This window comes from Electrona antarctica (assembly GCF_951216825.1).
Source record: "Electrona antarctica genome assembly, chromosome: 12".
NCBI classification, from domain to species: Eukaryota; Metazoa; Chordata; class Actinopteri; order Myctophiformes; family Myctophidae; genus Electrona; species Electrona antarctica.
Window position 1 is genome coordinate 45,624,689 of NC_136793.1, and position 13,092 is coordinate 45,637,780.

The 13,092-nt window shown below is 42.8% G+C and overlaps 1 protein-coding gene across 5 annotated transcripts in view; it reads left to right on the forward strand.

The window, feature by feature from the left end:
* Window positions 1-13,092, forward strand: part of LOC306933571 (kinesin-like protein KIF2A) — a 67,296-nt gene that overhangs the window by 26,951 nt on the left and 27,253 nt on the right. For 3 of the 5 annotated variants that reach the window (XM_079515842.1, XM_079515845.1, XM_079515844.1), the window contains one exon: window positions 4,995-5,095. In XM_079515842.1, coding sequence (XP_079371968.1) covers window positions 4,995-5,095 — 101 coding nt within the window. Of the gene's footprint in view, window positions 1-819; window positions 859-4,994; window positions 5,096-13,092 lie in introns of all 5 variants that reach the window. The other 2 variants (XM_079515841.1, XM_079515843.1) reach the window with 1 other exon arrangement.

Sequence of the window (13,092 nt, forward strand, 5' to 3'; positions counted from 1 at the left end):
AAAGTAAAATAATATGGAAATGCAATTTATGATGAATATTATTATATATGAATATTACAACCCCTATCACACAGGAAAGTGTATTTATGAAACTAATAATAAAACGACATAAATGGACATGATAGACATGTCATGCATGTAGGCACTGGCTGTGAATAAGGACAGTTTTTATAAAGTGATGCAAAGTATCATGAATGGCGGACGCATCTTCAAAGTGCTGTCCCATTCCTTTCACAACAATTTGGAGCCCTTGCAGCCTCTCACCCTCAAGCACTTATACAGCTGACGTCACTAAAGTCAATGAGGGTTCAGGGCTCAGGGCTTGAGGGAGGCAATTGGGATTGGGCCTGTGACAACATAGTCCAGGAACTAAGTCCATGACATCAGAGACACTGGGCTCACTGCTAAAATCTAAAATATCTAAAACCACATATTACACACAAAGAGTGTTCTAAATCTTCTAAACGTCATTAAGGGAAGTGTCCCTTTTAAACAACAGGTGGTTTATTTTAGAGGTATCTTTAGCCCATTTTAGAGATTACACTTATGTTTTATATAATATATATTTAAAAAGGTTATCTTTGAAAAACAAAGAAGGGTCCCGCACACTGTCAGAAAACTTGCCAAAAATGTTGCTCTTTAACTAACCCTTTTTTGGCATGTTTTCTGACAGTGTGCGGGAACCTTCTTTGTTTTTCAAAGATAACCTTTTTAAGTATGCTTTATTGCCCTACGCACCTGTCAATAGCCTTGAGGTGTGCATCTGCCTTTTGCTATGTAATATATATTGAAATGTCTTGTCGATCATGTTCATCGCAGAGCCCTCGCATCAGCCACTCTCCAGAAAGGAGCAACTTTGTATGTATCATCATTATTATCTGAACCCCCTAAAACTAAAGCTTCAGGGTGATTCTGTCATATCTGAATGTCCTAAAACTAAAGCTTCATGGTGATTCTGTCATATCTGAATGTCCTAAAACTAAAGCTTCATGGTGATTCTGTCATATCTGAATGTCCTAAAACTAAAGCTTCATGGTGATTCTGTCATATCTGAATGTCCTAAAACTAAAGCTTCATGGTGATTCTAAGGTTCTGGGTTCTGATTAGTTTACATGCTGGATTAACCCATTTTGACCTGAGAACAGATTCTAAAAATGTCTTCTACATCCTGACAGTTTTCTGAAAGCTATGTTTCTATGTCAAGTCGTTCTTCGATTTTTCAAAAATAGCAGACCTACAAGCTCGCTATGAGCTTGTAGATCTGCTATTTTTCAATAGCTAAAGCATAACATAATGCTAACACCAAAAGGGGTTCCCGCCCCGAATGGGTTGACGTGTGGTGTGATGGCGACTTAACGATCTATCATGGGATTGCTCGTTCATACTCACAATCACGGCGGGAAGGGGTTTTGCTTTCCAAAAATAACAGATCTACAAGTTGTTGACCACATACCTATACCTAACGTGACGTCCCTATTCTCGACATGCCATTAATAATCCATTCGGTGACGATAATGAGCCAAACATTCGGCAAAACAAATAGCAGAGCTACGAGCTCACGGCGGCGTGTCGTGACTCGGCGTGAGCTTGTGGATCATCTGTTTTCGGAGAATAGATCTGGTGTAAAGAGACAAAACAAGTAGAGGACCAAGTATAGAGCCCTGGGGTATCCCCGGCGGCGGTCAAACAATGACCTAAGTGGTTAATAATGCATTTCATCGTGGTGTGACTTCGCGATCAGGTCTTTTTGCCAAGCAGTGTTGTTTTTTGCAGCACATTTTGATTTTGGTTTTAGTCATAGTCTCTTGAATAGTTTTCATTTAGTTTCAGTCACATTTTAGTCACCTGGAATGTTTTAGTGCTAGTCTAGTTTTAGTCGACTACATGTCATAAGATTTTAGTCGACTAAATCTACAGTTGATTTAGTCGACTAAAATGTATTTTGGCGGGAAATGACTGATTTTACACTTGCTGAAAATAGCGGATCTACAAGCGGATCTACATCGCAGCGCGACGCGTTGTGTGCTTGTAGATCGACTATTTTATTTTCAGCATGCAACCAAGTGTAAGATGACTTACACTGCAGGATCTCTTGTCCGCTATATATATATAGTCCCTAGTCTAGTCTAGTTTTTTTTTTTTTTTTTTTTGACGAAATTGTCCGTATATTTAGTCATAGTTTTAGTCATCGCAGCTTAGTTTTCATTTAGTTTCCGTTTAGTTTTCGTCGGTGGAAAAAAAGGTAGTCGACGAACATTTAGTATAAATCGTAGCAAACACAAATCCTTCCAGGAGACGGACTTCTGTCTGGACATTAGAGAGGAGGACGGTCCTAAAACCCTGGCTGACATGTACCACTAACATAACTGTGTTATAAATGTTAGCCCAGTTATGAACAATATCCCCATTCATTCATTCCTCTCTGTAAACTCTCATCTCCTCTTGAGTTACAGTACAGTCACACACACGCACGCACGCACACAGAAATGTATCGCACGTCATCAAAATGCTATTGTAATCGTGGTGTTGTTGTCACATAGATTGAGTAATTTGGGTCGATTGTGCCATAATCCATATAAGACCCATATGCACGGGGCGGGCGGGGGGTGGAGCATAAGCTTATGGCACAATGGACCTAAATTACGAAATCTTAAGTGGGAAGTCTCGGAAGTGGGAACACATCAGGGTAGCATTTTTGTGTGTGTGTGTGTGTGTGTGTGTGTGTGTGTGTGTGTGTGTGTGTGTGTGTGTGTGTGTGTGTGTGTGTGTGTGTGTGTGTGTGTGTGTGTGTGTGTGTGTGTGTGTGTGTGTGTGTGTGTGTGTGTGTGTGTGTGTGTGTGTGTGTGTGTGTGTGTGTGTGTGTGTGTGTGTGTCACGTTTGAGCATCAGACTTCAATGACGATCACGAATGGGGCGATTATATTTCGAATAATTTGATGAGGTTCTTGGCTTTGAGGAATCTTGTGTTGTGATTTTGAGGTTATCGAGTCGTGTTTTGGGAGGCATAGGGCTTAATATAGCAATCATGCATGGGTATTGGGTATATGCAGGAAAATTTATATATTGCAAAAGTGGAAGATAATGGTTTTATATATTATAAAGCTTTTCAGGAATAAAATCCTATCGAGGTAAGAGTGACAAAGGACCCACATGTCAGAAAGGCTTGTACCCATTCAGGACGGGAACCCCTTTTGGTGTTTAACCCATTCTGGGCGGGAACCACTGATAACAGAAACATGGGTTATTCAGGAAACATGATTTAGAAGACATTTTGTTGACCTCATTGATAGTCTGGATTTCCGGTGGTGAGGTTACCACCGGAGCTGAAATAGCGTTGAGCGGTGGTGATTAAAAACAGAGAGAAGGGCTGGGGGCGGTTTGCTCTTCACCGCGGCTCAGCGACGTCATGTTGTAGTTTGGTGGTCACCTCACCACCGCAAATCCAGACTATGAATAACGCTTCAATGGGTTATAACGTTGTCAGGCCAGCCTTTAGTCTGTGGCTGTGTTCCTTATTAGCAGTGAGCCCAGCGCTAATCTCAACATCTCTCAGTAACTCATTAAATCATGACCTCTGAAATGAATCAAGTGTCTTAAAATTCACCTTTCCTTACACCTGCATCGAGGGCATTCATTCTCTCCTCACGGTGACGGTTGGGTTTTTGACTTAATGACGTGCCTGTTGCCACTAAATCGTTGGTGTGTGTGTTTATTTTTTTCTGTGGAGATTTGGAACAACACATGCTTTTGATTGAGAATGTACGGGTCCATTCCGTACATTCTCTGCTGCGACGCGTTGTGAGCTTGTAGATCGGCTATTTTCAGCAAGTGTAAAATGACTGATACTGGATCTCTTGTCCACTAGTCCCTTCCTAAAGTTTTAGTCTAGATTTTTATTTATTGACAATTGTCATAATTTAGTCATAGTTTTAGTCATCATGGTTTAGCTTTCATTTAGTTTCTATTTAGTTTTTGTCAGTGAAAAAAGGTAGTCGACGAACATTCTTCGTTTAGTTTTAGTCGACGAAAACAACACTGCATTTTAGATTTGAGCTAAAAATCATTATTTTATGCATTGGCTATTCAAACATCGTGAAAGAATGTGAAAATCTTTGAATATACAGCTCCATCTCAATGAATTAGAATATTGTGTAAAAGTTCATTTTCTTCCGTAATATAATTAAAAAAGTGAAACTTTCATATATTCTCAATTCATTGTGCATAAAGTGAAGTATTTAAAACCTTTTTGTTTGTTTTAATCTGGATGATTATGGCATACAGCTCAAGGAAATCCTATCAACAAATTAGAATAGTTTATGAGACGATGAGTTTTTTTAAACGAGAAATGTCGACCATCTGAAAAGTATATTAATGTATGCAGTTAATACTTGGTCTGGGCGTGGCATGGAGGTGATCAGCCTGTGTTATGGAAGCCCAGGTTTGCTTTGATAACAGCCGTAACACCTTCCTCTTGACGATACAACCTAGATTCTCTGTGAGGTTCAGGTCAGGTCAGATGGCTGGTCAGTTAAGCACAGTAATACCATGGTCAGTACACCAGTTACTAGTAGTTTTAGCTCTGTGGGCAGGTGCCAAGTGCTGCCTGAAAAGGAAGATCAGCATCAATATAAAGCTTGTCAATGTACGGAGGCACAGTGCCTAGCACACAGTAGCCGATCTACAAGCTCACAACGTGTCGCGACACGTTGTGAGCTTGTAGATCTGCTATTTTCAGCATGCAACCAAGTGTAAGATGACTTACACTGGATCTCTTGTCCGCTATAGTCCCTTTCTAACATTTTATTTGTTGACAAAATTGTCAGTATATTTAGTCTCAGTTTTAGTCGTCATAGTTTTAGTTTTCATTTAGTTTCCATTTAGTTTTCGTCGGTGGAAAAAAAATGTTTTTCGTCTTAGTTTTTAGTCGACGGAATCCGACACTTGGACCTTGAAACTGTTCTTCTTTTTCTGGTCTCCTCCCTTCTTCATGGCAGCGAGGAGGAAGTCCAACTGCGTGAAGGAGGTGGAGAAACTGCAGGAGAAGAGAGAGAGACGACGGATACAGCAGCAGGAGCTGAGGGAGAAGAGAGCACAGGTACACACCGAGTCAGACACTGCGTCAGTGTCCTGCCTTGACTCCTCTTTTATCCCATCTTGGGCGGGAACCCCTTTTGGTGTTTCAAGCATTATGTTATACTTTAGCTATTGAAAAATAGCAGATCTACAAGCTCATAGCGCGGCACCGAGTGCCGCACTACGAGCTTGTAGGTCTGCTATTTTTGAAAAATCGTGAAAATGTGGCACAAATCTTTGAATGTATATTCTTTCAGAGCGAAAGTTTTTAACTCAAATCTTCTGGGGGGGGTCCCCCCAGAAGAACATATTTTCAGATGGGTATCGGAGGCCAATTACATATATTTTTGGGGGTTCTTGACATGAAAATGTTTGAGAGCCACTGATGTAGAAACATAGGGGTTTTCATAAAACTGTCGTCCTCAGGTCTAAATGGGTTAAGTAAGCGGAGATAATCCCACTCTGAGCAGTGAGTGCAGCTTATGGAACAGTGATGTAAATAGGTGGGGCGACTGTGGCTCAGGAGGTAGAGCAGGTCGTCCAATGATCCATGGGTCGGCGGTTCGAATCCCGGCTCCTCCTCCTCCTCCTGTCCACATGTCGAAGTGTCCTTGGGCAAGACACTGGACCCCAAATTGTTCCCGATGTGCTGGTTGGTACCTTGCATGAATGTGTGTGTGTGTGTGTGTGTGTGTGTGTGTGTGTGTGTGTGAATGGGTGAATGTAATGCAGTGCCGTCGCTACCTATACGCGCAGTACGCGCTGCGAGTAGGGCAACACGCCGAGGGGGGCAACAAAATGTGCCAAGCCGACCGCGTAATGACGAGCGGCTCTGTGTGTGTGTGTGTGTGTGTGTGTGTGTGTGTGTGTGTGTCCTCACAAACAGTGAAAAGAGACGATCTGCATGAGGAATAGCAGCGCTCTCGTCGGGAGGGGGGAAAGCACAAATATCCTATGAGTAGGGCAACCAAATGGTCAGCTACGGCCCTGATGTAATGCACAATCTATGTAAAGCGCCTTGGATAAAAGGCGCTATATAAATGCACCATTTACCATTTAGGTTTTCAATGTAATGAGTCCCGCGATGCAGGGGATGGTCTTTTTAGATGAGTCCCAGGGACATTTTATGAGTCCCACTTAAACGACGTTAGGAGTCATATTTTGGCATTTCTTTACAAATTAACTCCCATTTAATTTTATATGGTTATAATGTGGTTACATTCATGTAGAAAACAGAAGAAGAAAATATTATTATTATAACTAAAGCTAGCGAAATAAACTACAATAAAGTATATAGTACAGTAGTGCATCCCGTGGATGCAGAGGCCGTTGTTTTATTGCGTCCCTTAACGATAAACTGCGTTTTGGGATGCAAAATGCTCCCTATTTTAATCTCTGCCTGATGCGGTGGAGGCTAATTGCTGTCTTTGCCCTCAGCGCGGTGTGTGCATTGTGTTTTTTTTTTATCATTGGTTTTAATTAGGCCTGACCCCCAAAAATGTGAATATCCGAAAGCTTTTTTCGATGGCACGAAATTTGAACGTGAAAAACATTGCTGATCTACAAGCCCACAACACATTGCAGCATGACATGTTGAAAGCTTGTAGATCTGCTACCCTTCAAAGCCATGTGCGTGAGCTCCATGATTCATGAATCACTGACTCATTATTTAATCCCCCCTCCAGGCCCCGTCGGCACAGAATCCAGCTCGTTTTTAGGGCTAGAAGCTTCGGAAAAAAACAATGGAAGGTCAGCCCTAGTTTTAACACCCCGAACGCCCGAGGTTATTTAATCCATTAAATCAGAGCGCCCATGCAGCTGAGCACATTTAGCGACGGAACCGGATGTTATCCCGGATGTGGCTGAAGTAGCTTGATGTAGCCAAAACGCTCTCAAGGCGATCGACAACAACGGGAGCTATGATTAATTCTCGCGACTAGCGGTGGGCCGTCTAACACATCATCTTTTCTTAGAATTGAACGGAATGATTTAGATCAAGAGTTATTCACGTTTTAAGATTTTCCATCCCGTCGGCTAAACAGGGGGGGGGGGGGGACATTTTCGATGACGTCCCACTGCAACAGAAGCTCCCAGCTGTTGGCGCGATGCAATCGTTTTTTTTATATCAATAATCTCCGTCCTTTTGATCAATCTCCGTGTTGAGCGCTGGGCGTTACTAATTGATAGGGTGGAGAACTCCGTCCTGTGCGCTCAGGGTGTTAATCATTGACTTAATGCCAATGATCAAAATGAAAAGTACTGTTAAGTATTTATTCATATTTGTGGGGCTCTTTAGACATTTTGTTTTGGCACCATCTTCATCAAACTAGTAGGCAAGGCAAGGGCATTTTATATGTAGAGCACATTTCAACAGCAAGGCAATTCAATGTGGTTTACACAATACATCACACTAAGGTAACACAATTATAAAATTGCATTAGGATCCCGCGCACTCAGATCAGCCAACGCAGGAAAGCTGGAAGTACCCTCACTAAAAACGCCGGGACAACGCTCCACACGTCCCAAACTCTTCTCCCTTCTGGCCCCAAAACTGTGGAATGCACTCCCCGTTGCAATCAGAACTGCAGCATCACTCCCAATCTTCCGCCTTAGTCTGAAGACCCACCTTTTCAGACTCCATCATGGCCCATAGCACTTATCCTACCCCCTTAGACAGCACTTTTAGACTTAGATAGCATTTGAAACAGACTTATAGCATGTCATGTAGACAGCACAATAATTGCATTGTATGTAGTCATAGCACATCATAGTACATATGTATAGCATAGTATAGTTTATATGTATAGTTTATATGTATAGTGTCATTATATAGATATGTTCTAGTTATGTTCTTAGCTTACGCATGTTTCATGATAAATGCATTTTATATATGTAATGTATTCCCATGCTTTTGTTCTTGCCTAATGTAAATCGCTCTGGATTAAGAGCGTCTGCTAAATGCCTAAATTGTAAATTGTAATAATTACAGCGCTGAAGTGGAAGAAAACGTTTTAAAAAAAGGAACTCGAAGGCAGCCTCAAACAGAAACGTCTTTAGTTGTGTTTTAAATTTAACGCATTTAGACCTGAGGACGATTCTACAAATGTCTTCTAAATCACGACAGTTTCCTGAAAAACCCATGTTTCGATGTCAGTGGTTCTCAAACATTTTCACGTCAAGGACCCCCAAAAATATATGTAATTGGCCACCGACCCCCATCTGAAAATGTTGTTCCAGGGACCACCCCCCAGAAACAAAGATTTGAGTTAAAAACGCTCAACTCTGAAAGAATATATATTCAAAGATTTGTGCCACATTTATCGGCACAAATTATTTGTGTTCCCCAGAAATGTTGCAACTGAAATCAATGTTAGTTATATGCATAGTAGTCTGTAGCAAGCTGAGCGAACACGGAAAACAGTCAATATTGATGCATATTAATGAACTGGGATCATGAGACCGCAGTTGTCTGGAGTCATCTGAAAATAATGCACACCGTCCGACCATTAAGAATTGAGTATTCTCTGTGGCAATGGTCTAAAATGACCAACTGTATTGTTTCTACGATTATGCAGAATGTATCTCAGCAATGCTATTTATGAAGCAGCAGGAGAGACGTCGGATTCTGTCACTGCATTTCTCTGACTATCTTCCTTGCTATAGTTAGCCAAATGTGTGACCACATCTACAAAATAAATGCTTAATAATAGCTTTAGTATTTCAGCTTTCAGCCACTTTTACAAATGCGATGAGTCATCACATTTGTTATGAGGGCTGTTGCCGTTTTTTTTTTGTGCAAAACAAATGCTTGCAATGTATTCAGAATCATGAAAAACCCCTGGTTTGACCTGTCTCATGCTACTTAAAGAAATTAAATGATGTAATTAAAATGAGTACATTTTGCCTGCGTATAGGTTGTTAACCCATTTAGACCTGAGCTCGATTCTACAAAATGTCTTCTAAATCATGACAGTTTTCTGGAAAAAACCCTATATATTTATGTCAGTGGTTCTCAAACTATTCAAGGAACCCTAGAATTATATTTGGCCTCCGACCCCCATCTCAAAATATGTTGTTCCAGGGACACCCCCAGAAGCAAAGATTTGAGTTAAACACGTTCGCTCTGAAAGAATATATATTCAAAGATTTGTGCCACATTTTCAAGATTAAAAAAAAAATAGCAGACCTAGTGCCGCGCTACGAGCTTGTAGATCTGCTATTTTTCAATAGCTAAAGTATAACATAATGCTCAAAACACAGAATGGGTTTCTTTTTTTTTCTTTTTTTTAATTAATTTTTATCCCACGATTTTGCAACCCAGTTTTTTCACCCAGTACCAATTATCTAATGTAATCCTGGGCGCTACACTTCCTCTGCCAACCTGGGGGGGCAGCGGACTGACCTCATGCCTCCTTCTATGCATGAGGAGTCCAAGCTGCTTCTTTTCACCTGACAGGGGGGAATTTCCCTGCCCGGACGTAGCGCGTGGAAGGAACACGTTAGTCCGACCAGTTCCTTTCCCCTCCATCAGGCACCCCGGCTGGCCAGGGGGAGGTAGTTTTAGAGACCAGGATTACTGCATGTTTTTGTGAGGGTACCTACCCTAGGAGACACGGGGAGAACATGCAAACTCCACACAGAAAGGCCCTTTCGCCAACCCCACCTCGGGTTTGGGCACTGATGACGCGGAGGAGGGAACACACCCCCAGCGCCCACAGCGTCCCCAGCGGGAATCAAACCCAGGACCTTCTAGCTGTGAGGCGACAGCACTACCGACTGTGCCACCGTGCCCCGCCAGAATGAGTTTCTAACCTGACTCCATCAGATTGCGGCAGTATTGAGTTCACCAGTTCCCTCCTCCTGCCTGGATCTGGGCTCTCTCAAGCAGAAACGATGAACCGGAAGCAGCGGGACAAAAATGATGATAATCATTTCGAGTTGTAGTCCTGTTAGGTTGTGTTTACATTTGCACTGTAGCAGCGCTTCAATACACCATCAGTATCGCGTTGATCCCGCCTCTAGCGGCCTCATATCTCTCCGGTCAGAAATGGCTCGGAGTGCATCGTCTCTGCCCGAGAGGGACCAGATGGGAAGCAGGAGGAGGAACTCACTGCTGCCACCAGCTGGCGGAGTCAGGTTACCAAGTTTCAGCAGCTGTCACAAAGTTTCCCAAGGGGAATTGGCTTGAAACAAATTGAGAGTTGATAGATGATGGGTAATAGATTCAAAATGAGTTAATAGCACAGGCAGACTCTTCAAATACTAGAGCATGTCTGAAACAAGTGTCAGAGCTGAAATTGACATGTAAATATGAAATAAATGCTTAAACATGTAGCTAGGTGTAATGGTAGAGACCACAGAAGTGAACCTTTCAAGCCTGTTTTCTCAACCCCCTGTTTTCTGCCAGACATTACTCTATAAGCCATATCTCCAAAACTGGTGGGTCAAGCTGAACAACCAATATGTCAATTTGAAGCTATGATTCCCTGCTTTCATATGACATGAAAAAAAACTAAAATTAAAAAAAAGAAATCCAATGGCAGTCCCTCAGTCAAATTTGGTGAAGGAAAGCTTTTGGTAAACAATATCATTTATTTTAGCAATAGCAGTGTGGTCACAACATTGGCTTAACTTTCCCTATAACTCTCTATGGTCTGCTCGAATGACTGCATAAAGCCATGATACTGCAGAGGGTCACCGTCAAACGGCTGGATGTCTCTTTTAGGCAATGAAGCAATGCATTGCTGATGCACCAACATTGAAGTTATCTCATTTTGTTTTTTCATTATAGACATCATGTCGTTCTGTCCACTGCTGGTGTTTCTAGAAAGAGGTTGCATGTCCTTATGTAAAGACAATGGATGCTCTGTAGCCTCTGGGGCCATGCTCTGTCTCTGTGGGAGCGCTGAGGGCCTCTGGGGAGGTCTGGCTCCATCAGGTGTTTTTTTCCTTTGGTCGTGTGCCTCCAACCTCAGCAGGTTGTCCTCTTCCATCCTTGTGTGGCACAAATGGCTCTGCATTAATGTTGAGGCCCTTTTCAAAGTAGGAGACCATTCCGTCCGATCTCCTAGAAGTGGAGCTCCGCCCCGATTTTCTAGAAGCGGCACTCCGCACCCCTGACCCAGAGGTTCTTAAGACATTCAGTTTTGCCACAGATGCGGCCATGTCTGAATCAAGAGCATGCTTTTGTTGAAGCAACTTTTGCCGAGCCATTAAAGCAGCCACTTCGGCCTCGGCTCTGACACGTGCAGATGTAGTTGAGGACACTCTTGACCTTATGGATTTTGAACCATTTTTGCTGCTTATATTAGATATGCTGTCACATGGTCTAACATCCTCCTGAGCATCATCAACTTGATGTGACTGAGTCACATTTCCCACACCTCCATTTTCCTCCTCAGCAGCTTCATGCTGCAGGGGGCTTTCATTAGGCCTGTCGTGAGCCTCTAGCTGAGGTCCTCTGATTTGTGAGAATTTGAACCAGGCATTAACATCCTCAATGAGACCATCTGTATGTTTGTTAAAACACCTTAGAAGCCCGGAACTATTTAATCCATTTCATCCAGGGTGCCCATCATTTGTAGCGCACGGACCACTTTTAACGGCGCACCGGAAGCTGGTGTGCATGTCTGTGTAGCAGCTAACAATAGCCACACCACTCTAGAGTCAATCGACAACAACGGGAGGTAATAATAAATCTATCGTGACTAGCGACTGGACCGCTGAGCGCCGTCTAACACAGGATATTTTTTCAGAATTAGACGGGATGATTTAGATCGGGAGTTATGATCGTTTTAAGATTTTCGTTTTCGTCAGCTAAACAGGCAGGGGAGATTTTCGATGACGTGTCACTTTTTGACACGTCATCGGATCGGGCAACAAGCGCTCCAAGGCTCTAGAGCGATGCGAACGGTTTTGTTTTCATTAATCTCCGTCTTGTTTATCAATCTCTGTGTTGGGCACTTGACCTTGAACTTGGACGGAGAACTCCGGCTTGGACATCCAAGGTGTTAACCTTTGAGAACCATTCATGTTGCTTTCCTTGTTCGTCAGGTGGGATAAGAGGCATTAAAGAGACATGCAGTTAATTTGAAGTGTGAGACAGTTGCATCAAAACATCAAGTTGTCCTTTAACCACTGAAACGTTTTGTCATCTTTCATGAGGTCTTGGATAGAGGTTGGCAAAGACTTTATTTCATCTCTTTTGCGTTCCTTTTGAATTGATTCAATTTTATTTGCAAGAGCCTTTTCCGTGAGATTTATTTTCCTTTTTTCCTTGTCCTGTTTCCCCACATCACAATGGCGATCCAATGCGGGCCAGTCAGCCACATAAAAACAGCCACAGCGATCGGCGATCGCAAACAACAGCGCACGTTCATTGTTTGACAGTTGACACACAATAGGTTACGTTAGCCCGGCGGGCCGCACACACATCCACAGCGTATTCAACACTGACAGTTTCCACTCGGCGGCGGATCCAGCTCAAACTGTTCCAAACAAGCCAATATGAGTCCACAGCAGAACGAAATGGGTCGGGTTGTTTGTGTTACGTTACCGCCTGTCATTTGTGATGCGCTCCGGTCCTTGATGTGTGATTGATCATTCCATTGTTTTGCATGTCGTTTGCTCCGCGTCCAAAGTGTGACTTGTCGGGTCCTTCTGTGGCTCCAATCCTTACGTTTTGTGTCACTCTTCGTTGACAAATGTATGGCGTCTATCTTGATAAACGTATAAGACGCCGAGAGGCTAAAGCGGGGAAACGTTTAGCTGTCAGACTCGCTGCTTTAGTCGTCGTCTGCATGAGAATCACTGCTCCAGGCCAGAGTACTGCTTTTGTTATATTTTATTAAAGTTAAAACAGTTCATTACCACAGTGAATCATAGCATAGGAAAGCGATTGCGGTCAACGAAGTTGGACCTTCCCCGTTCACCCCCCTCTCTCCTTCCATTCATGAAATGCCGCCTCGCGAACAGCTGACTTTACTATGAGTGACGTAGGCTAGTAGCACGTAGGGCATT